This window comes from Kogia breviceps, chromosome 12, assembly GCF_026419965.1.
Source record: "Kogia breviceps isolate mKogBre1 chromosome 12, mKogBre1 haplotype 1, whole genome shotgun sequence".
In the NCBI taxonomy this organism is placed as follows: Eukaryota; Metazoa; Chordata; class Mammalia; order Artiodactyla; family Physeteridae; genus Kogia; species Kogia breviceps.
The window spans coordinates 78,947,946-78,972,137 of NC_081321.1; the positions used below are offsets into that span (position 1 = coordinate 78,947,946).

The 24,192-nt window shown below is 43.6% G+C and overlaps 3 protein-coding genes across 5 annotated transcripts in view; 1 reads left to right on the forward strand and 2 right to left on the reverse strand.

Annotated features, from left to right (window-relative positions):
* The window catches only part of CCDC38 (coiled-coil domain containing 38), a 42,593-nt gene extending 42,375 nt beyond the window's left edge, over nucleotides 1-218 (reverse strand). Inside the window, exon 1 of the mRNA XM_067010627.1 lies at nucleotides 1-218. Coding sequence (XP_066866728.1) covers nucleotides 1-218 — 218 coding nt within the window.
* AMDHD1 (amidohydrolase domain containing 1) lies at nucleotides 193-21,968 on the forward strand. Of its 2 annotated transcripts, none has more exons than XM_059080291.2 (9): nucleotides 193-353; nucleotides 2,332-2,438; nucleotides 3,829-3,893; nucleotides 5,882-6,159; nucleotides 8,255-8,480; nucleotides 9,458-9,582; nucleotides 14,739-14,832; nucleotides 15,439-15,599; nucleotides 16,905-17,014. In XM_059080291.2, the coding sequence occupies exons 1-9, from the start codon at nucleotides 217-219 to the stop codon at nucleotides 16,990-16,992; spliced, it is 1,281 nt and encodes a 426-aa protein (XP_058936274.1). In that variant the 5' UTR covers nucleotides 193-216; the 3' UTR covers nucleotides 16,993-17,014. The 2 variants fall into 2 exon arrangements, with proteins under 2 accessions (XP_058936274.1, XP_066866021.1); XM_067009920.1 differs by lacking the exon at nucleotides 16,905-17,014 and adding an exon at nucleotides 21,831-21,968 and having other exon boundaries at nucleotides 201-353.
* The window catches only part of HAL (histidine ammonia-lyase), a 24,985-nt gene continuing 21,611 nt past the window's right edge, over nucleotides 20,819-24,192 (reverse strand). Inside the window, exon 20 of one of the 2 annotated variants that reach the window (XM_059080290.2) lies at nucleotides 20,819-23,256. In XM_059080290.2, coding sequence (XP_058936273.1) covers nucleotides 23,116-23,256 — 141 coding nt within the window. In that variant the 3' untranslated portion in view covers nucleotides 20,819-23,115. The remainder of the gene's footprint in view (nucleotides 23,257-24,192) is intronic. The other variant, XM_067009919.1, reaches the window with a different exon arrangement.

Consider the following 24,192-nt stretch of genomic DNA (forward strand, 5'->3'; position numbering starts at 1 on the left):
TAATCATCATTCCAGTTGCTGGTACTCTTATTGCCGGCTCGTTCGTGGGGGCAGGCGCGCATCCCCTGCGGTCTGGACTGGCAGCTGCTAAAACCGTCCGCCCCCGCCCCGCCCTGCTGGCCCCAGGCGGTGCAGCCTGCAGACCTGCCCCCTCTACCGCAGGCAGCCCGCGGCGAGAGCCGCGCAGCCGCTGCTAGACCTGCGGCGCGCGACGACATGGCGGGCGGCCACCGCCTCCTGTTGGAGAACGCGCGGCAAGTGGTGCTGGTGTGCGCCCGCGGCGAGCGCTTCCTGGCGCGGGACGCGCTGCGCAGCCTGGCGGTGCTGGAGGGCGCCAGCCTGGTGGTGGGCACGTAAGTGGCCGCGCGCTCTGGAGCTGCGGGCGCCCCGGGTCGTGTGCTGGGGGGACCGGTCAGCCAAAGCCCAGCTTGGTGCTCTTTCTGTAACTTGTGCGCTGTGGAGGGGAACGCGGTTAACAGCCTTTCCGCACCCAGGGAGTCACTGGCACGCCTGTCTTTTAGGCGCCTGTTGCTAATGTGTTTGGCCGCCTCTCTCAAGCTCCACAACCCACTGGGGAGCATCAAGATCCCGCTTCTGCTGATAAAATAGAATTGCAGCAATCTGAAGGCATAGGGGTTCTCTCCAATGCTTCTTGAAGTGCGGACGGGGGACCACCTGCCTCAGACGGCCTGAGATTTTTTTTTTTTTAAGACAGACTTCTGATGCCCTCCCCCCCTTATCCCCAGATCTTTTTTCTTTTTTTCAAGTTTTATTGAGATACAATTGGCATACAGCACTGTATAGATTTAAGGTGAACAGCACAATGATTTGACTTACATACATCATGAAATGATTACCAGTAAGTATAGTGAACCTCCATCCTCTCATATAGATACAAATTCAAAGAAGTAGAAAAAATTTTTTTCCTTGTGACCAGAACTCCTAGGACTTATTCTTTGAACAACGTTCATAAGTAACATACAGCAGTGTTCATTATATTGATCATGCTGTACATTACATCCCTAGTACTTATTTATCTTATAATTGGAAGTTTGTACATTTTGACTACCTTCATCCGATCCCGTCCAACCAGTCCCCACCTATCCCCAGGTCTTTTGAATCAGGATCTCTATGGGTGGCGTTCTGAGATCTGAATTTTTACAAAGCACGTCTCGTCTCCCACCCCCTTCGTCTGCACCCCAAAGCTTGAGAACCACAGAAAAGCGTGCAGATGGCGATGGTTTGGGGTGATAGATAATTACGATTCAGCCACCAGAAAGAGAGGCCATTTTCAGTTATTTTCATTTACACTTCTGAGAATAAAAGAACAGCCAAAGTTTGGAAGGGTGGACTTGGAGTGGTAATGGGGGTTGGGTGCCCATCTGAATTGGAGAGCCCATGGCACTGCGATTACACAAGTCTCATCCCTTATCTGAGGCTGCTTAGGGTTGTGTAAGAGCCCAGCTTTTAGGGACTCTGTGTGTGTTTGTTTTTATTTTTTTTAATTTTATTTATTTATTTTTTTGTGGTACGCGGGCCTCTCACTGCCGCGGCCCCTCCTGTTGCGGAGCACAGGCTCCAGGTGCGCAGGCTCAGCGGCCATGGCTCACGGGCCTAGCTGCTCCGCGGCATGTGGGATCTTCCCGGACCGGGGCACGAACCCATGTCCCCTGCATGGGCAGGCGGACTCTCAACCACTGCGCCACCAGGGAAACTCTGTGTGTTTGTTTTTAATTAACAAAGGAATAAAAACATTCCCAGTGTTACAGTCAAAAACTTGTTAAAATGAGTTAACAGAATTGCATGGATGTAGGAACCTAGGGCTAGTTGATGGCCATACTCCACGGAGTTATGAGGATCCAGACCCCTACTGTCTTGCTCAGCTGAGCGCTGCCCTCTTGCTCACAGGCACTCCAACATCCAAGATTGCTGTGCCATCTCTCATTATGGTGTCTACATTCCAGCCAGTAGGAGGTAGGCAGAGAAAACGATCCTCTTGGCTAGAACTTAGTCACATGGCCACACCTGGATGATGGGAGACAGGGAAAGGTAGTCTTTATACTGGGAGGTCATGCCTCCAGCTAAAATTTAGGAATCTAGCACTGTGGGAAAAGGGAACATTGATCTTGGGGAACAATTAGCAATCTCTGCTACATCTGATTTGACTTTTTACCTTGCATGTGGCTAGAGTCAATTTCCAAAGACACACACTCAAGAAGGAAATACAATAAATATTGCCTGACACCAAAAGGCATCGATAACGTGATCATTGGTCAGCATTTTCACAATATTTCCCCCAAAGTTAGTAATAATTTCTTGATTTCTATTCAGAGATGGGTTCATAAAAGCCATCGGTCCTGCTGATGCTATCCAAAAACAGTTTTCAGAAGAAACATTTCAAGAAAGAATTGACTGTTCCGGGAAATGCGTCTTGCCAGGTATTAACCTCTTTTTCAGTAAAGCCCTGAAAGCAGTTTTAGTAGTGTAAAGAGGAAGAGTAGTAGCTTGTTTTAAACAAGGTCTCACAATAATATGAAAATATAATAGCTACCATTTATTGAATTTCTACTAGTAAACATCTAGCTGCTTTACAAACGCACTTTCATGTTGAATGAAACCGAACTGCTCTGGAAGGTAAGTATCATTATCTACACATTGCAGATTAGAACACTGATGTTTAGGGGTGAAATATCTTACCCAAAATCTCTAAACACGTAAAGGGCAAGCTGGGAGTCACACCCATTCATTCACTCCACTTCTTCCCATTCATATGCTGAAGAAAACGAGCTGTGCTGGGTTTGGGTTCAAAAGCTGTTGGAAGAATTTTATTAATTCATGGCATAGGGGACACAACGACAGCAAATTGCTCTCTGTAATTCCAGAATATACTCTAAATTTGTATGGAGTATGAAACAAAGGACCCATCTCCAGGCAGAAAAAACATAAACCAAGAAACCCTAGAGATTTCACTGAAGTTCATTTGTATCTTTAGTGATTGATAACAGAATCAGTTTATTAACCATTATCTCCTACATTTTCTGTGTTTTGTGGCTTTATGTAATCCTCTGAAACAAATTTCACAAATTTTGAGTTCTGCGCAAACACAGAGGCTAGGATTTATACTTGTGTGCTGTGCGCATCTGACAGAGCTTCTACTATCTGGCCCTTGGGGGTCAGGAGAGAAAGTCAGGGTGAAAACTCATGAGAAAGAGCAAAATATGGTAGAGAATATATCGTAGGGACTTTTGATTTTACTCCGATCGGAACCACTAATGAGCCATTTAATCCATAAGGCGCTTTGAATATTCTGGAAGGACAGACTTTATCAAATTGTACTGGGATAAACAAACGTTTCATGTGACCATTTTATAGTTTCTCTTTAATTAAAATATTTTTCTTTCTTAAAGAAAGATTCATCTTTCTGATTTTATAATTTTCCTGCTCAAAGTTGAGGGTAGGGATAGTATTATTCTTTTTCACACCCAGATTCTTCCTTGGTCATATAGTCCTTGGTTTTGCTCAGCTAATAGATTTGACATCCTGTTTTAAAAGGTTGCTTGGTGAGCATGGATTTATTGGGCAAAATGAGCTGTATTTCTTTAGGGGACATTTTCATCATGTTGAGTCACCCTCCTCCATTAGAGCCTTCTAGACCAACCATGCAGGGAGTCTTCTTGGAACCACACAGACAAATTCTCCCTTCTCCACCCTCCTTCAAGATGGCTGACCACCATCATGCTTTCCTGAGAACCGTATAGTAGAGTCTGCCCGCTGTCTAAGTGCTTTCTGTTTCTTAACTTTAAACGTGGTTTTATTTATTGATTACAGGTTTAGTGGACGCACACACACATCCAGTATGGGCTGGTGAAAGAGTTCATGAGTTTGCGATGAAGGTAACTGCAATAAACAATGGCAAATCAAAATAAAGCACAAATATAGACGTGTTTTTCTAGAGTTTGTAGGCTGTTAGGCTTTACAACAAATGTCTACATGTCTTTTTAACGGATATGTTTACTGGCTTGGACTGTGGAAATAAATTACAACAAAATTAACCAATTTATAACTTGGTACCAAATCTTTATACTGTGCCCATGGCTATTAGTCATTTCAAGTATAATAGTTTTCAAGATGTTTTAGCTGCCGAATCCTCCTTTTAAAATAGGTCTGACCTGCTTTGCTCACTAATTTCTCCTCTCTTTTCTTTTCCTCATTCCATCCCTTGGTAGCCTTTGAAGGGACTCCAGGAAACAGTTTGAAAATCACCATTCATTGGGGTCCAACTTGGAAAAACATATTGTTAATCACAAAAATAAAATGTCTTATATTGTTCCCATTTTTTTTCCAGAAAAATGAGGCTTATTAAGCAACATAAATTGTAGTCTTTGTCAGTCATTAATTAGCTGCAGTCAACCCTCAAATCCCTGGTTTGAGCCATTTTCACATTGTTTACTTCCTTGGTTTTAGTAGACTTTATTTTTTAGAGCAGTTTTAGGTTCACAGAACAATTGAATGAAAGGTACAGAGATTTCCCATATACCACTGCTCCCTGCCCCCTACCCAAAGCACGGCCTTTTCCATTTTCAACATCCCTGACCAGAGTGGTACATTTGTTACCATGGATGAACCTACACTGACACATCATTATCACCCAGAGTTCACAGCTTTCATTACTGTTGACTTTTGGTGTTGTGCATCCTTTAGGTTTGGGCAAATGTATAATGACATGCCCCCACCATTGTAGTATCATACAGAGTAATTTTACTGCCCCAAACATCTTCTCTGCTCTGCCTGTTCATCCCTGTCTCCCCCCAGTCCCTGGCAACCACTGATCTTTACTCTCTCCATAGTTTTGCCTTTTCCAGAATGTCATACAGTTGGAATCCTACAGTACGTAGCCTTTTCAGGTTGTTCCCTCCATGTCTTTTCTTCACACTGTTTTTTAAAAACCTGTGCAGCCTAACAGCTAAATTGGATTATTTCAGAAAAAGAAAAAATTTCTTCAAAAATTGTCTACCTTTCTCAACAAGCTAGAACTGTTTTTAAGACTTTATTAAATCATTGAATTTCAGAGCCAAAAATCAACCTTAGAGGTTTACGGTACAGTTCGCTCATTCTATGATGCAGAAAGTGATGCCAAAAGGGCCGAACCCATCAGGTGGTGTTGGGTTTTTTTAACACGAAATGAACGAAGATCATTTATTATAAAACGATGGAAACTTTCCTTAAAAGCTGGAGTTTGCAATAACTTGAACGTGACAGAATTCAGAACAGAAGGGAAGGGTGTGACTAAGGGCGCCCCCCAGGCCGGCACACTTCGTTTGCACCACACCCCCTGCTGCCCAGAGTAACAGGGGTCCAGTGGGGGCCCAGAAAGAGCCTCTTTATTTGCTTGAGTGACAGAGGTCAGGCCCGAAACTCTAGGTGGCCAAATACTGAGGGGTGGAAATGCTCTGGGTCTCTTAGTGGGGACTTGAATAACCACAGTGAGGTCCCGAATCACCTAAGCTTTGCTTTCTCATAGGTACTGAGACTAGCTGGTACACACCGGGACAGACTGGGTTGTTAAAATACCAAAATACTTTTGTACCTGTTGGTAAACTGTCGCTAGCCTGAGGCCCCAAGTCCTCCCCACATCTCCCATTTCTGCCACCCCAGTCCCAGCCTGAAACAGCTCTGACCCCTGCAGAGGTCAGTGCCTCCCTCCCCACCACCCTGGCAGAGCAGGAACTTCCAGAACTGTGTGCCCCACCATCCTTCCTGATCGGTTGGTGCCTGTGCCATATCGTCACTCATGTCGAATATCACCCCTGTACGTAGGTTCTGTAGACCTGCCTGCAACCTCCCCGCATTTTGCAGACCTAAGGGTGAACCGTGTGTTCAGTTGGCAGGAGCCACATACATGGATATACACCAGGCTGGAGGAGGGATCAACTTCACGGTGGAGCGCACGCGCCAGGCCTCGGAGGAGGAGCTGTTCAGCTCCTTCCAGCAGCGGCTTGGGTGCATGATGAGGGCGGGGTCAACGCTGGTGGAGTGCAAGAGCGGATACGGCCTCAGCCTGGAGACGGAGCTCAAGATGCTACGCGTGATTGAGCGCGCCCGGCGGGAGCTGGACATCGGCATCTCAGCCACATACTGCGGGGCTCACGCGGTGCCAAAGTAACCTCAGCCTAAGGGACCGGGGTTTAACTCAGGGTATTGAGAACGCAGAAGGGCTCATGTGGTGCCTAAGTGGGGCTGCGTTCTCCAGGCAGTGAAGGTGCACCAGCACATTAGCTCTTGCAAGAGGGACCAGTAGAGCCTTTGGAAAGGTGTTCTGATTTCAACCTTCAGGCATCTCACACACATGGGTTTAGGAAGGCGGGCCCCACCAGACCCATTCGTTTGCGAGTCCCTTAATAGTGAAGGAAGAGGAGATGTTCAAAACTCTTGGTTAACAAAAAGAAATTCCCAATAGGTCCTTTAAAATGACAAATATTAATTTAAATAATTTCCCATGACAGTGAGCACAAAGGCACGTCAGGAATTGAGTAACACCCCGTGGGAGGTAGATCAAATCTTGAAGTCAAGATGACTTGGGGAGGTTTTTATTTTTGTTCCCCTGTTTGCATGTTTAGCAGCAAACATTTTTGTTTTATTGCTGTAAATTTTTTTTTCAGCTTTCCTCTTTATCTAAAAAGTTCCTCCTGTATGGATTTGCTATAGAGAATTCTCTCCGCTTCTGCTTCCGCATCTCATCCATCCGGAGTTACTAGATCAGAAGGCCCGCAGTCCCAGAACCAAACGATCCCAAAGAAATACAGGACTTGAGAAGTCACAGGGCGTCTCCAAAGTCTTAGTGCAGTTTTAAGTTGTGATAACTAACTTAGATAATAAATGCTGCAGGCTTACAAAAATGGTTTAATCACATAAATAGCCCATTTAATTAAGTCATATTAATAAGTTAATGAAATCTTTTAAGGTTAATCATTTAAAAAAATTTTACGTTTATTTAGTTCTGTGAACTTTGACAAATAAAATTTTAATGTTAATATTTCATTTACCATCTTTAATCAAAGGAACTAAAAAAATTAACATTGAAATTATTATGAAAAATTTACAGAACTAAGTAGAAAAGAAATATAAATACTTAATATTTCCAATGATGTTTGTTGTATGTTTTTAGCATTTATACTTCCGAAATTATTATGGCTTGAAACTGCACTAAGACTTTTGGGATATCCTGTCTATTATAGTCTGTTTTTTTTTTTTTTTTTTTTTTTAGTGGGAAAGACAACGTGACATGGCAAAAAAGTCTCAGGCTTTGAAGGGACACCAGACCTGGGTTCGAGTCTAGCTTAGCTACTTCCAGCTGTGTGATTTTGAGTTAAGTTTTGATCACTTAACTTTTCTGAACATGAATTGCTTATCTGTAAATCAGCTAAATAACATCCTTATCCTATATGGTTGTCTCGAGAATTAGAAACAGCATATGTAAGTGCCTGTCTCCTCAGAGCCCACCTCTATCTACCCACCCAGACGGTTTTGGCTGAGAGCCTCCTGTGTGCCAAACACAAGGCTGAAGTTTTACAGAAAATTTCTCCATCTGCCAGTGAACCTCTGAGGTCTGATCTTGATCCCCGAAGATAAAGCCTGAGGCCCAGAGGATGCCAAATGACGTCTACATCATGTGTCCAAAGTTATACGGCTAGCAAGTGGCGCAGCTCTGTGTCTGACTTCACAAGCCCAGACCTTTCTCATATATAACTACCCCAGAATCTTAGAAAGAATTTCAGGGCCTCCTACTCTCTTCTTCCCCTATGTCTGATGAGACAGAAAGCTTTAGGCAGATGCTTCTAGAAACAGTGTGGAGGAAGAAAAAGTCAGGGTAATAGCTTGGCCCAGGTAAGGGGCTCACGGTTGGGTTGTCAGGGAAGCATCCAGGATGTCCTCGACGTGTCCTTGACAAGAAGATTCAGTTTTTCATCCAGGCATTCCCAAGGCAACCCAGGTGTGCCAGAATGGATGAACCATTTGAGTCTCTGCCTATAGGGTCAGTGTCTACAGAAGTCTTATCAATACCTCTGCTATGTAGGCTCATCCCAATTGCTAAGAGTCCTGAGTTATAGCTTTGATCTTCTCTTTACCTTTCTAAGGCTTGGGGTCATTTACCTACAATTTCTCAGGTTCTCTAAGTGCCAAAAAAACCCTTTCTCCAATTAAAAAAAAAAAAAAAAAACTTGCCCACGGTAATCTCACTTTCTTCTTCCCTCAGAGGAAAAACTGCTACTGAAGCCGCTGATGACATCATCAATAACCACCTCCCAAAGCTGAAGGAACTTGGCAGAAATGGAGAAATACACGTTGACAATATAGATGTGTTCTGTGAGAAGGGCGCCTTTGATCTCGATTCCACCAGAAGGATTCTTCAAAGTGGGAAAGATATAGGGTTACAGATTAACTTCCATGGGGATGAACTCCACCCGATGAAGGCTGCTGAGGTATGGGTGACCTTTTGCTTTTCCTTTGTCAACACTCAGTGCTACGGAAAACTTAATGAGTTTGTTCAAAGGAAGAAGTAACCATCTGAAAAGATAGAGAATGGGGAAATTTGTTTGAAATATGTGCAGGTTGGTGTGGTTGAGCCTTGGAATCCCAGACTTTTTTGCTGATCATTTACTTTTATTATTTCCTCCTGTTGATACTAGTAGAAAAAAGAAGTACCTTTGTGATCTCATTTACTAAATTCACAACCTATTTTGATTGGCACACAAAGCCACCCTAGCGCAGTCTGTTAATTTCACATGTAGCTTCTAGGGTCTTTCTGTGGCAGCATTCAGAGGACTTTTAGTGGAGCATACCATTAATAGCCACAGGATGATCTTCAAATCTATGTGTCTTTTCCAGATTAATTTATTCATGCTTTCTACAAATATTTGAGTATCTGTGTGCCGGGCACTGTTCTAGGCACTGAGAATTCAGCAGGAAGACACACAAAGTCCCTGCATTTGGGGGTCTAGCTCTTTCCTCTAAGCCCTGAAGCTACATAAACAACTGCCCTCTGGGGCATAAATACAGATGTAGATAGTCTGCATGTGTCTCGACCACCACACGTTCAATATGATCTCTTAATATCACGTCCAAATCTTGTCCTGTGTTTCCTGCCCCAGTGAATGACGTCATTATCCATCTGTTGCCTAAGTCGAGACCCTGGATATCATTTTGACTCCTCCCTTCACCTACTGCATTTCAGCCAACCAGCAAGTCCTCCCAATTCTCCTCCTAAATATCTCTGGATCCACTTCACAACACTGCCCACTTCAGATCACTGAGCTTGTGCTCGTGAGAAGTAGTTGGCAAGAAATCTTAATAATAGAGTGCTGTTTATTTTTGCAGGAAAAACCATTTGCTGGCACGTTATCGATTTGTTGTTGCTGTTGGTGAAACTTCTCTCTGTCTCTCTGCGCATTCTGTTTAGCTTGGGGTGGAGCTGGGAGCCCAGGCAATCAGTCACCTGGAAGAAGTGAGTGATGAAGGCATCGCTGCCATGGCAGCAGCCAGATGCTCTGCTGTCCTCCTGCCCACCACGGCCTACATGCTGAGGTGAGGTTGCTTCTCCCCCCAACATGAGAGCTGCAAGTGTAAGCCGTGGAGACACAGACTTCCAAGATGCCCCAATATTCATCACCCTTACAAATCCCTTAAAAATGCAGATCAGGAAAACTTAGCTCATGGAAGATGCTATTACTGGTATGATATTTATAATGAATTACCCCGAGGAAGGAGCTTAGACCCAAATTGTGTTTGAGTGGCGGGATTACTGGGGAGAGTGGCGCTTTCTTTTTCTTTCTTCCTCATTTTTGGAATTTTCCAATTAAAAATCAATATGCATTCCTTTTATAATTAGAAAACAGTGATATAGGCTTTATACTTTAAAAAACATGCATAAGATATTAGGGATATTTCACAGTATTCTGAATCTGAATGAGCTGCTTTCTAAGAGGATACAAGTGGGGACCATAATCCTCATAAATCCTAGGAGTGGGAGGAAAGAGGAGATGTCTAAGTGTATTTTGTGGCATCTCCCCGGGGATTTGGCTGTGTGCCCTCAATGGATTGAGCCCATGTAGTCCATCTTTTATCACGGCCATTGCTCCAATTCAGATATGAGACCTGAGGTCTCCTGACTCATTGAACCACTTCCACGACAGCCACCGAATTTGTGGTCAGAAGGTCCAGCATTCAAGAGGCAGTTGATTTCCTCTTAGGACTGGGTGCTTTCTCTGCGGTTGTGATACATGTTTTTTTGTGGGGAGGGGCATGATTCCGCAGTTATGGTCTTAGGACAGTGGTTCTCAACTTGGAGTGATTTTGCTCCTCGGGATATCTGACAGTATCTGGAGACATTTTTGGTTGTCACAACTAGGGAGTGTCACTGGCATCTAGTGGGCAGAGGCCAGAGATGATGCTAAACATCCCTACAGTGCACGGAAAAACCTTCTACAACAAAGAATCATCCAGTCCAAGACATTAATTGTGCTGCGATTGAGAAACTCTGCCTGAGGGATTGGAAATACAGGTTCAAGTAACTTTTATAAGGGAGAAGAAAGGAATATTGCAGTGCTTTTTTCAGATTTATTATGAGTTTATACACACATATATAAAATATTATACATTTCTCTTATTACTATTCTCTTAAAGAGTAGACATAATGTAGGTTACCGTCAGGAAATTATCCATCAATAACTGTTCTCAGTATGATCAGCTGCTTTTCTTGCAAATCTCAATAGTCATCAGAGTCATCAATCAAGACTTAATCTGGTTAATTTTCCACCACCCAAGGAATAAGTTTTTACAAAAGGAAAGGATTCCTTTAACTCACCTTGAATCTCTTAAGACAGAGCAAAAATCTGAGACTTGCGGTGCTGGAGGGCAGTTCAGCATTAAAAGTCTGAACTTTGTCCCTATGCCCGTGGCAGCTGCCATCACAAGATGGGTTTAACATCCTGTTTGGATGACAGGGGCAACCAAAGAGAAAGCCATGCTCTTCTCTGGCTTCTCTATTTCTGTATTTCTCTGATCTCTCCATCAGGAGGAACCTGCAGGTTTCCCCTCTGCACCCTGAACTCTCTTGACTCTCATTTCCAGAATAACCATTGCCTTATGCCACTCAAGGGCTTCTTTTAATCATTATTTTATGCATCTTTGTGTATAATATTTAAATTTATTCAGGACACATTCACCTTAGTTTATCTGGAGCCCCCTTTAAAATTTTACTGCCTTGTACATACATATATTTTTCCTCCTTAAGTAGTTCGGGAAAGGGAGGGGAGGCCAGCAGAGTGACCAGCAGGGAAATTTTAATGTCTGCCCTTTCCTCACTCTGTATCTCTGCTTCACCCACCTCTCTCACGCATTGTCCTAGCAGAGAAACACTACTTTAAGTGGTCCTGGAAACTGCCTGTCGTAGACTGGGAATGCTTCAAGGGCAAGTGTCACCTCTGTACCCCCAATCCTTGATTAATTTCTGTATTCAACACGCATGTTGGGGGCCCACTACTTGTCAGGCACTGTTCTAGGCACTGTGGATCCAGCCACAAGTAAAACAGAGTCTTGTCAGCAAGGAGCTTACGTTCTAGTGGGGAGAGACGGACAGTGTGCAAACCGACCAACGAACATAGAAAATGTCAGGTAATGCTTGGTGCCGTGAAAGCAATCCAAGTGAGGCGATAGGATAGAGGGTGTTTGAGGGGAGGGTGCTGTGTTTTTAGGGTGGTCAGGGAAGGCCTTCGGAGGAGGGGACATTTGGGCAGAGGCCTCTAGGAAGTGACGGAGCAAGCCATATCTGGGGGAAGGAGCCGGGATAACTAGAAGAGCGTTCTGAGTGGATGGACGGTGAGTGCAGTGGTAGAAATGCACTGAGAGTATTTGAAGAACAACAAGAGTGAGGCCAGAGAGGCACAAGCCAGGCAGGGAGAGGTAGGAGACGAGGCCAGAAAGAGGGGCCGTTCTTGAAGGGCTGAGTTCATGGTGCAGACAGGAAGCCCACAGGAAGCCACTGAGAGTGGTTCAAAGCACAGCGACATGATCTAACTTATTTTTCTAAAAAATCCCTCTGGCTGCTAGGAAGAGAATACATTTTAAGGGGCTTGAGGGTAGAAGCAGGAAAGCCAGTTAGGATGGTCTTAACAAATATCCTAGCAAGCAATGATGGTGACTTGGATCCAAGGTGGTAGCAGAGGCATATACAAATGAGTTGGATTCTGGATATATAGTTTGTTTGTTTGGTTTTTTTTTTTTGCGGTTACGCGGGCCTCTCAGTCACTGTTGTGGCCTCTCCCGTTGTGGAGCACAGGCTCCGGACGCGCAGGCTCAGCGGCCATGGCTCACGGGCCCAGCCGCTCCGCGGCATGTGGGATCCTCCCGGACCGGGGCACGAACCCGTGTCCCCTGCATCGGCAGGCGACTCTCAACCACTGCGCCACCAGGGAAGCCCTGGATATAGTTTTAAGGGGGAGCCAACAAGATTTTCTGATGGGTTAGATGTGGACTGTGAGAAATTACTCAAGGGTGACTCTGGGGCTTTAGTACCTGACACCGACTTTTCACTAATGGGATGGTTTTAGAATGCCTGGCTGAATTAATGACCAGGCAAGTTTTATTGCTCTCCATGTGTTAGATACCGTATTCTTTTCATTGAGGCTGCCAAGAAGTCCCTGTATTTTGGGGAGAAAATAAAACTGAAGTGCAATGAAAACACAATAATAAAAAATTAAAGAATTCCTTTAACGAAACATAATCAATCAGCTATTAATACCAGGCACTGTACTGGTACTAGAGACACAATGGTGAATAAGACACACATGGTCCTTCACGGAATTTGCAGTCTAAGCATATGCAACATGATAAATGAATAGACAGTAAGACCTATAGAGGTAATGAAAAGGATAATCACTTCTGGCTGAGTGACCAGGGAAAGTGAGCATGGGTGGGTAAGATGTGAGCTGGGCCGGGGAATATGAATTCATTTCAGGGAGGGGTGGATATTCTAGGCAAGTAGAATGGCAGACTCAGAAATGTACAAATAGAAAACCCCAGTGGTTCGAGTGCAGTATTGGGTAGGGCAGGGATGAGAAAGGAGGCCCTGAAAGAAGTGTGGGCTCAGTTTATGGGGAGCCTCGAATGCCTTAGGTGGACTTTGTATAAAACATAAATAGAACCTATTCTGAGCACAGCTATAAAGTTATTCTATTCTTTGCCATATTTAGTACACTCCTAGAATATAACAGTATCATTCATTCATTCAATCAAAAATGTTAATTAGCCAGAGACAGGACTGGGTGCTGGGACAAATTATAAGAAAAAGAAATAATCTTTCAGTGATCCTTAGCCCCTGCTGGACTTGCCAGCAGAGGGGCAGGTGTAATAGTCTCAATACTTTACAACCAACCGATCAATCAAATTGAACTTAAGGCTAGAGTAGGGTCTCAAAGGAGGGGTCAGGGTTACCCTCAGGAGCTTTTTTTAAAGACAACGCCTGGGCAGTACAGGTTCATAATGGCTGAGTACCAGTCCACTATGATTGTCATGAAACAATAGCTATTGTTTCTAAAATGGAGGAGTGGGGGGCTCTGGGAAAGCCAGAGGAAATGAGGGCCAGCAAGGTGACTGGGAAGGCTTCCCAGCGGAGGTCTCTCCTTGACCAAACTTTATTCAGGCTCCTCTGAGCCCCTCTCTCCACTAAGCCTCCATCTTGCCTATAAACCTACAGGCTCTTATCACAAATGATTTTATTCACCCACCTTCCCCAACATTATGAGACTTGAACAAACACTGGCATAGTTTCTAACAGCTCCAGGATGCCTCCCTAGAATGAGCCCAGGCCCCCTTAGAACACCTGTCTGAGAAAGCCCAACCTGCCAGGAAAATTAACTGTTCCAGTAAAACCTGGTGATAGGCAGATAGGCCTCTGAACTTCCTCTTAGAGCAGTTACTTTAAAAAGCTTGCAAGGAGGGTTTCCCTGGTGGCACAGTGGTTGAGAATCCGCCTGCCGATGCAGGGGACGCGGGTTCGTGCCCCGGTCCGGAAGATCCCACATGCAGCGGAGCGGCTGGGCCCGTGAGCCATGGCTGCTGGGCTCGCGCGTCGGGAGCCTGTGCTCCGCAATGAGAGAGGCCACAACAATGAGAGGTCAGCGTACCGCAAAAAAAAAAAAAAAAAAAAAGCTTGCAAGGAGGTCAGGGAGATACCCAATCCAGGAAGAAGCACAAATATTTTACATATTAGTTTCATGGGCCTTCAAAAATTTAAAGGACCTATAATAATGTTTGAGACCCCCTCTCCCCCGCCAGCAAAAGGAGAGGGAGAGATATGAACAAAAAATGGCAAAATGTTAATTTAAAAAGCATTATTTAAACCTCATTGTTTATATTTGGGAGTCAAAAAAAGTTTATTACATTTGAAAACAATTTTAAGTTTTCTTCCTTTGCAAGAATCTCTGAATATATATAAAGATTGTCATGATAATCCCAAATCTAAAAAGTTAGCCATAGCCAAGTGATTTCAAAAGCAGGATGATAAAAATCGGGAGTCCTGGAGTTCTGCTGGACGCCACCACTAATCACTCAATCTTGAGTTTCTGTTTCTTCCTCCAGAACACGAAGGGGTTGGATATCTTTAAGTCTGCTTCAACTCTGAACATCTGGTCTTCAAAATTTCCACTTCTAGAGACTGACATCATTTTTTTCCCTCTCCTTAGACTGAAGCAACCTCGAGCCAGGAAAATGTTAGATGAAGGGGTAATAGTCGCTCTGGGCAGCGATTTCAACCCTAATGCATACTGTTTTTCAATGGTAATTATTTTTAATGTGCCTTTCATAGTCTATGAAACTTCTACCAAGCATATAAATAATTTTAAAATATTTCACTAACTGTTAAAATGTTTCAAAGATCTGAAAAGATTTTCCTGTGAAACAAGAAGAGAGTGTCAACAGCAGTGTAATTGGATATTTCTGTGCCACTTGAATGCCTCCAGGCTGAGAGAGAAGAGAGAAGGTTCTACTGAATACTATGCTTTGATGCAGCCTTTGGGCACTGTGGTTTTACAGTAACCTATTTCCCCTCTCAGAACTGCATAAGTTCAAGGAAGTTTAGTAAGTTTTAGTAAGTAAATGTGGAGGTGAGCTTCATCTTACACAGTAAGTGGCCTTGAAAAGTAATAAATAAATATTAAATACATATAGGGGGTGGGTGGGTAAGTCATCTCTATAATAAACGAATCCTTCCCAAAGCATAAGAATCTTTACGTGTAAATGTAAATTTAACTTTTCTCATACTAATTTAGCCAGCTCCACTTATACATTTAACTATCATTATTTGTTGTGCTGTGTTGAGAAATGTCCCAGGTGGCAGCTGCCGTTTTGTTGCTTTTCTCCAATGCTGTTCTTTTCCCGTCTTAGCCGATGGTCATGCATCTGGCTTGTGTGAACATGAGAATGTCCATGCCCGAGGCCTTGGCCGCTGCCACCATCAATGCCGCTTATGCCCTGGGAAGATCTCACACTCATGGATCTTTGGAAGTAGGCAAACGGGGAGATCTCATTATCATCAATTCATCCAGGTGAGTGTTCTCCCAGCGGAGCCATTTTATTGTATGCCCACTGTAACACGGAGACTTGGTTTAAATCCCTTTCCACTGGTTATTAGTGTCAGGCTCTGTGTAAGCTCAGCAGCTACCCGGTCTTCTCAGTGTCACCCTTCTCTAAGCAAAAAGTCTCCCTCCGGGTCCTAAACTGCAGGGTAGACCAACTTTTCTGGTCTCTTCATCCATCTTCTATCTTTCATAGATCTCCAGGTTTCTGCTCTGTTTACCTGGACTTTGGACTTGTGTCCTCTGGCCTGTGTTTGTTTATCTTCTTGGATTCTGACCTTTTCTGCTTGTGTTGGGCCACGCTGGTCCCAACTCTGGCATGTCATCCTGGTTCTGATTCATTACCTCTCTGACTTCTCATTCCTGCTGGATCCCAAAAGCCTTGCTTCAGTTTTCCTGCCTCTTGTCTTGTATTACTCACTCACAGCCTGCTGCCTCCTGGGACTCCAGGGTAACAAGTTGAGTTTTATTGTTCTAAATCTTAAAGTTGTGAATCCTATGGTGTCTGGACCCTAGCAAGCCTCTGCCAGGCCTTGGACCTCATGTTCGACAGAAGAGAGTGGCTCCATAATTCTTCTCTCAAGGATCATAAGCCATTGTCTCTATCGAAAGTGATGCTGATGTTACCATTCATGCATCATTGAACTGAAGCAAATGTTTTTTTTTTACTCTTCCGATAACACTTTATTTATGGACATTGAAATTTGAATTTTATATAATTTTTATGTCACAGAATATGTGTCTTTGTTTTTCATTTTAAGTCATAATTTAGAAAACCCCAAACAAAACTATCTTAGCTCAAGAACAATAAAAAGCAAGCAGCAGGCCAGATTTGGCCCATAGACCACAGTTTGCCAGCTCCTAGTCCAGAACAGTGGTTCTCAAAGTGCAGTCCCAGCAGCAAGGGTGTCCTCGGAGAATTTGTTGGAAATGCAACTTCTCAGTCCACCAAACCAGAAACTCCAGGAGTGGGCCTAGCATCTCTGTCTTAAAACGTCTTCTAGGTGAAAAAGATACATGCTAAAGTTTGAGAAGCAATGATCTAGAGTCATTGTTCTAATGTAAATAAAATATTTTAAGATCAAATACTTAATATCATTAAACAATATTGGATTTATCATAGGCTAATTATCATAGTACTCTACCATTTTTTAAAAAGCCCAAATGTTAACTACTAAGTGTAAAAAAATTTTTAGAGAATGTATTTTGAAATTAGCATTTATTGACAGGGTGATAATTTTGACTTGTATACATTTATGTTTGATTTCTTTCTAGATGGGAGCATTTGATTTACCAGTTTGGAGGCCATCACGAATTAATTGATTATGTAATAGCTAAAGGAAAAGTCATCTATAAAAAATGATTGATCTGTAAAGAAAGAGCACACTGTTCTACTGTTTAAGTCATTACAGTTATATTAAAAGTTAAAATACCTTAGTAGTTTACCAGAATGATGTCACTTAAATCTATTTCTGTGTTTTGTTTATCCACTTGAAAAATCCAGGGGATTCACTTATTTTGACATGTGCACCTGGACGTATAAGCAAGTAAAACATTTCTGATGATAATCTAAAAGGATTAAACTACTTCACAAAGATTTTCTATAAATATTCTGCAGATTAATATGATGGAGTATCACAGAAATGCCTTTGTGGGGAAATGCAGCTTGGCAAATAGGTAGACATGGCTTAAAATTCCCATTTTGTTTCTACTTTTCAAATTTCAATTCTTGAACTATATTTACTGAAAATTGTGGGGGGGAGTGGGAAATCCAAGTCAAATGCCACAAACTAAGCTAAAATATAGCCATCTGTAATAAGCAAATAGTTTTTCTTTTCCCCACACAGTTTGTCTTTCTAGATGCTCTTCGAATGCATTAGGGTCCTCTGAGGGAGGGTGTTCTTCTGTTTTCTTCTCAACCCTTGCAATAGAGCTTCACGGCAGAGCTCAAGACTTGTCATTTTGTACACAAGTACAGGGACCTTCTTGTAATGGATGCATTTTGACCAAATCCAGTAATGTAATTTTTAAAAAAGTTTTAGATTCTTCACATTACAAATGTATAAAAAAATCTATAGCTCTCAATAAATATTTGCTGTCACTATTACTGTTGTTGTTTACAGCCCTGGAAGCCAGTCAGTGGTGTTGTCTATTAGAACTTTTCAGGAAATGAACAAATTACAGAAGAAAGTGGATTACATAAAGAAAAAGTGGATGATTATATAAATGGGTGTTTCTAAAGCCATGTGTTTACTTGAAATGTTTTTAAACGCTTTGATCATTCTTACAATCACAACTGTATGATAAAACTTTGTCCTATTTATGAAGAAATGACTAGAGAAGTAATCATAAACTACCCAAATTATCACCTATTTCAAGTTAATAGAGGCTTTACTGTATTCAACATAGATCAACTCAAAATACCCCTTGTCAGAAGGTTAAGGGTAACAGTGCACATCGCTATCACTGGCTAGTAGCGTGGGGTCTCTGGAGCTCTCTTCCTCACATGCTTGGCGAAGAAGCCGTGAGGGGGGTGTGGGAAGCACGAGTTGCTGTGGGAGACGCCTCCCCTATGACCGGTTTCCTAGTTGATGGTGGGAGTTCGGGATGCAGGAGATACATATAAAGGCCAAAACTAAAGATTAGGTCTGTCCTGGAACCCAAGCCACGTAGAAGTATATATCCTTATAACTACTGAATAAAAAGGTGAAGCACTTCCTATTTTCTTTCTAGGAGATATTCACTCTACACAGGTAGTGTTCATGTCTTTTTTGAATGAAAGCAGAAGATACCCACCTGGAACTGCCTTAGTCCTCCCAGGCCAGTGTCCCGTAAGCTCTTGCAACTCATGGGAGCTGGCTAGAAATGCAGAACTTCAGTTCTACTCCAGACCTGCTGAAACAGAATCTGGTCTTAACAAGCCCACAGGTATCTGTGTGCCCGTTCAAGTCTGAGAAGGCTGTGCTTCTAGACCCTAGCCACGTGGACTTGCTCACTGTGCCTCAACATCGCCAGTTGTTTTTGCTGCTCCAGGCCTTGCAGCACCATTCCCTCTGCCTGGAGTACTTGCCCTCTTCTCTAAGTGGGAAATCAGAGCTAGTCACTGCCCCCCACACCAAGCTCCCATTCCTCTACGATAGCCTCTATAGCATTGCAATCAAACTGTCTTTCCCTTTAGATTGTGTGTTAGTAGAGGGCAGGGACCTGGTCATGTCCCCGGGATCTAGTGTAGTGACTGGTTCATAGTAGGTGATCAGTGAATGAATTAATGAATGGCTGCACAAGCATAGAGACAGTCCTAGTGAAAACTGCTTATTAAAACACACTCAACAGGCCAACCCAGGAATGCAGTGTTAAGGAAAATACGTGTTATGTATATTGGAAAAAGCATATGAATTCCTGAATATAATGGATGATGCTTATGGGGGAGTAAAGTGGAAAAGTGAAACCCAGCAAGAAACAGTTCCATGGCTGGGTGGAAAGGGGCATGGCCATCCTCAACTTGAGAGGTTGGAAAGATTTTGATGTGAGGGAAAGGCTCCGGAGATGGAGCATCATGGGGTGTTCAGAAGGGGGGGGGGTGCCTGAGTCTTCCTAGAGTGGAGGGTTCAGTGGGGGCAGGGACTACAAGGTCAGGTCGACTCAGGTTGGGTCTTTGTTGCTGCGCGCCAGCTTTCTCTAGTTGCGGCGAGCGGGAACTACTCTTTGTTGTGGTGCGTGGGCTTCTCATTGAGGTGGCTTCTCTTGTTGAGGACCACGGGCTCTAGGCACGCGGGCTTCAGTAGTTGTGGCACGCGGGCTCCAGAGCACAGGCTCAGTAGTTGTGGCGCAAGGGCTTAGTTGCTCTGTGGCTTGTGGGATCTTCCCGGACCAGGGCTCGAACCTGCGTCCCCTGCACTGGCAGGCGGATTCTTAACCACTGTGCCACCAAGGAATTCCCGGAACTTTATTCTTAAAGTCAGGGGAAGCCACTGCAAGTTTCTGAATAGGTTAGGCCCAGGACAAGAGTGTTGTGGTAGAAATATTAATCTGGTTTTAGTGAACAGAGTAGGCACTCAGGTATGTGCTGTGTGAGTGGATTCTGGCAAGACACCTTAACCAAGTCCTTTGGTGGAGACAGTAGGAGGTATCAGGTGCTAGAAATCTGGGTGGAAAGCTCTGGAAATGGCACAGTGAGATGTGAACGAAACTGAGTTATTTGTAGTGAGGTGGATGGACCTAGAATCTGTCATACAGAGTGAAGTAAATATTCTCAGAAAGAGAAAAACAAATACCGTATGCTAACACATATATATGGAATCTAAAAAAAAAAAAAAAAAAAAAAGATGGTTCTGAAGAGCCTAGGGGCAGGACAGGAATAAAGACTCAGACATAGCGAATGGACTTGAGGACATGCGGAGGGGGAAGGGTAAGCTGGGAGGAAGTGAGAGAGTGGCATGGACATATATACACTACCAAATGTAAAATAGATAGCTCATGGGAAGCAGCCACATAGCACAGGGAGATCAGCTCAGTGCTTTGTGACCACCTAGAGGGGTGGGATAGGGAGGGTGGGAGGGAGATGCACGAGGGAGGGGATATGGGGATATATGTACACATATAGCTGATTTGCTTTGTTATACAGCAGAAACTAACACACCATTGTAAAGCAATTATACTCCAAAAAAGATGTTAAAAAAAAAAATAAGGAAGTTCATTAGCTCCCCCTCGGAATTTCACAGGAAGGACAGGCTTTGGGAGTGGTTTACCCAGCCGCTCAGTAATTCTGAAGACCCAGATCCCTTCCCTCCCTCTGTTCTGTCCCCCAGTGTTGGCGGCTCCCCAAGGCCAGGTCCCCCCAGGTGTGGCTGACCAGCAGCAGCCCGAGGGGCTCTCTGCCTTCTCACTGAGGTCAAGCAGGAGAGGGAGAAAGCCTGGCTGTCACGGCTCTCAGGAGAGAAAGCGTTTTCTCGAGGCTGCAGTAAAATTCCTCTGTCTCATTGGCCCAAATTGCAACCTCCGCTGTCTCTTGAACTAATCACCCAGTAAAGGGAATGGGACCCCCTTGAGACGAACCAGGCCTGTGCCCTGAGCTGAAACGAGTTTCCTCCAACTCCTTTTGTGGTTTTGTTTTTTGGTATAATTTCAGCGTTTGAGTTAATACCTTCAACCAAAGTAAACCCCCAAATGCAAAATGATCGTGCTATTCATGAGATAATTAGAAGGTTTAATAAAAAGGCTAATAATCCAGGGACCAGATTCAGAAAGGAGACACAAGTTTAAAGTAGTAATGAAAAGTAGCTTCCTAGGAAGTTTTCAGGTTATGTGTGGAATTTCATGTATGCGGCAGACTGTGACAGCTACAGCCCCCAAACCACACGCCCACGCCCTTGTGTGTGACTCTCCCAAACTGACTTGGGCTCGATGCCTGACTTGCGTTGGCCAACAGGACATTAGCAAATGTGGCACAAAAGAAGCTTGAAAGTCCCTTGCGCTTTGGGGTTTGCTCTGTGGCTGCCCGGAGAGAACAGGTGATGAAGCCCAGGTGAGCTCACTGGGGCAGAAATCGTGATGCCTCCAGCTCTTCTGGGCTGCTCAGTGGGGAAGAGAGAGAATGTATACCGAATCAATCACATTTTCTTAAGACACTTTGTACCGTGTGAGCATGCACTGACGAAATCTTTCAGAAATGTAATTAACTGCAGTTAGAATAACCTTTCCCTGACAAGGTGTTAAACTTTGTTATAAAAATCTAAGAATACAGCAATGACATAAGACAACTGAGACTTAGTTTATTCCACATTTACCTTGAAACTCCCTTGATGGCATAGTACAGAGCTGTATAGGAAACTCAATGACAGAGGGCCCCGGAGGACCGCGCGGGCCTGTGGGAAACCAACCCGCCCCATACCAGTGACGAACAGCCATCAGACCACTGGGTTTACTGGCTCCACTGCAGCTCGTGGATAAGAATGAAAAAAGGGCTTCCCTGGTGGCGCAGTGGTTGAGAATCCGCCTGCCGATGCAGGAGACACGGGTTCGTGCCCTGGTCCGGGAAGATCCCACATGCCGCGGAGCAACTAAGCCCGTGAGCCATGGCCGCTGAGCCTGTGCGTCCGGAGCCTGTGCTCCGCAACGGGAGAGGTCACAACAGTGAGAGGCCCGCATACCGCAAAAAAAAAAAAGAATGAAAAAAACTTAATTTATGTGTTTACGTTTCAGCAAAGAACAGCATCAAGAACCACCTTTCGGCAAACAGGTTCCTCAGCACATTTCGCTTCACTGAATTTTGGTTTGCACTCCTGTCTCTGCCCTTCCTGTGGACAGGCTGCAACCTAAAAGAAGACTCTACTGTGAAAAGGCTATAATCAGGTAGGCAAGCTGGCAAGTGTGCCTGTCCTTTCCTTGACCAGCTGCAGTTGTTAGAGCCATGGTCTCACATCCCTGCACTTGGAAAGAGCCTTGCTCATGTTTGCACAGAAGGGTGCAAAGTCACAGCTTCCGGAAGCCAAGAAGTCATGTGACCCATCCTTCATGGGGACAATTACACTTAAGCCTTTCCAGGAAGTTCTTTATCTTCTTTTTGGGGAGGGGAGGGAACCGATTGGGTAACATCCCAGGGTGCATCTGACCTTTGTCAACGGGGCCTTGTTTTAATGATTACCATTATAGAGAGGGGGCTGGTTAACTTTTGAACATCAGATTCCTTACCTGTGAAATGAGGAGGCATCTTAAGCTGGGTTATTATTACAAGAATGTGAACAGAGTACTAACACATGGTAAAGTAGCAGTAACACTAACCTCCTACTCCAGTTTAAGCATCTGAATCCTTTTTCTGATATGTGTAGCGACATCTGATAAATGTGAAATGCACAATTCATTGAGAACCACTCCAACAGCGATCTTTATATTCATTCCTTAGCTCCTGTACACAGAATCTCTTGTTGACCTATTGACTATTCTTTACTATGATTCAAGGAATAAAAGAAGAAGCAGCTTAAGAACTAATTATGACTTAAAAAGTGTTGTTTACAAAGACATATTAAGGAACATTCATCATAGCATGGCACAGTACAATCAGCCAAAGTTAACTAGTGGAGAGTTTGACAAAGCTAAAAAAAAAAAAACACAAAAACAAAAGATTCACAAAAGTCTAATGTTTTTCGAAAACAATGCCATCAATCTGTCTTGAGATTTGAGTTCATCTAATATTGAGTCAAAGGTCCATGCAGCTGTGGTTAGCTTTCTCACCCTTAAGAGTGAGTGGCCTGTAGATTTCGTTAAGAAACAAGAAAACTCCTATAATCTGGAAACACCAGCTTCATCTGTAACCGGTGCTAGATTTAGTAAATGTAATACCGTCACCAGCCTCACCAGAGCAGGTATTAGAACTGAACTATATAATTGATTGATCCACCTGAGAAAGTTCTCAGGTTTCTCCTTCAGCATAATACTGTTTGCTGTTAAACTAAGTACCATCTGATCTGCTAATTCGTGACAAAAAGCATTAAAGATCCTCAGACTCTGAGATTTTGGTCGATTTCTTGTGCAGAAATTCCAATGAAAATGCTGTTGGAGAAATAGGTCTTGATTCCGGAATATGCTCCATTCTGTATTTTTCGATGTATGGTGCCGCTACTTCCCAAACCTGAAATGCAAGGACAAAACCAAGTGTTGACAACATTGTTTGCACATGCCATTAAACATCAACTTCATACGAAGTCAAAACATTATCTCTACCTGACTAGATAACACAGCAGCTGTTTGCTTGCTTTTATTATAAGCCATTTGACACATGATCTGTCAATGAGTCTTTGGTTGCTTTAACAGCTTTTAAAATACAAAGTCCAAAATGTTTCTAAAGTTACCATGAAGGTTTTCAGCTGCTTGCTCTTCTAAAGCAAAACAAGCCAGGAAACAAACGAAACCTAGAGAATTCAGTGTGGATGGAATTAAGGAAAGTCGCTCAAGGATGGGACTGTGTGTTTTCTAAGGCAAGCCTTAGATGATAAGAGGCAGTGGATTTCCTCTTTGCTCTCTTTCCATGCCACATGCCCTCTGTTCTTTGGACCCTTGCTACTCAGAACGTGGCCCCTGGACCGGCAGCGTCAGCATAGCTTGGGACAAGTCAGAATGTCAGCCCCACTGCAGACCTACTGAATCCGAACCTGCATTTTAACAAGATCCCCTAGAAATTCACGTGCACTTTACAGTTTGAGAAGCACTGTTTCACAGCCTTGTTTAGTGTTTACCTCCACCCACCAACCTATTTCCTTTCAAGCAAAACATCTTCTCAAACTAAAGTCCGGCTTTTTGTTTATATTATAGCTGCTTTTAATCTGGTTGCGCTGACAGGGAAGGAGCATTTCCTATTCTTTTGTATTACCTTAGAAAATGTATTCTTTCAAAAGCTAATCTCCTTGAAAAGATATCTGCACCCCCAGGTTCACTGCACTATTTACAATAGCCAAGGCACAGAAGAAACCTAAGTGTCCATCAATGGATGAATGATACAGAAATTGTGAGATACACACACACACACACACACACACACACACACACACACACAGGAATTTTATTCAGC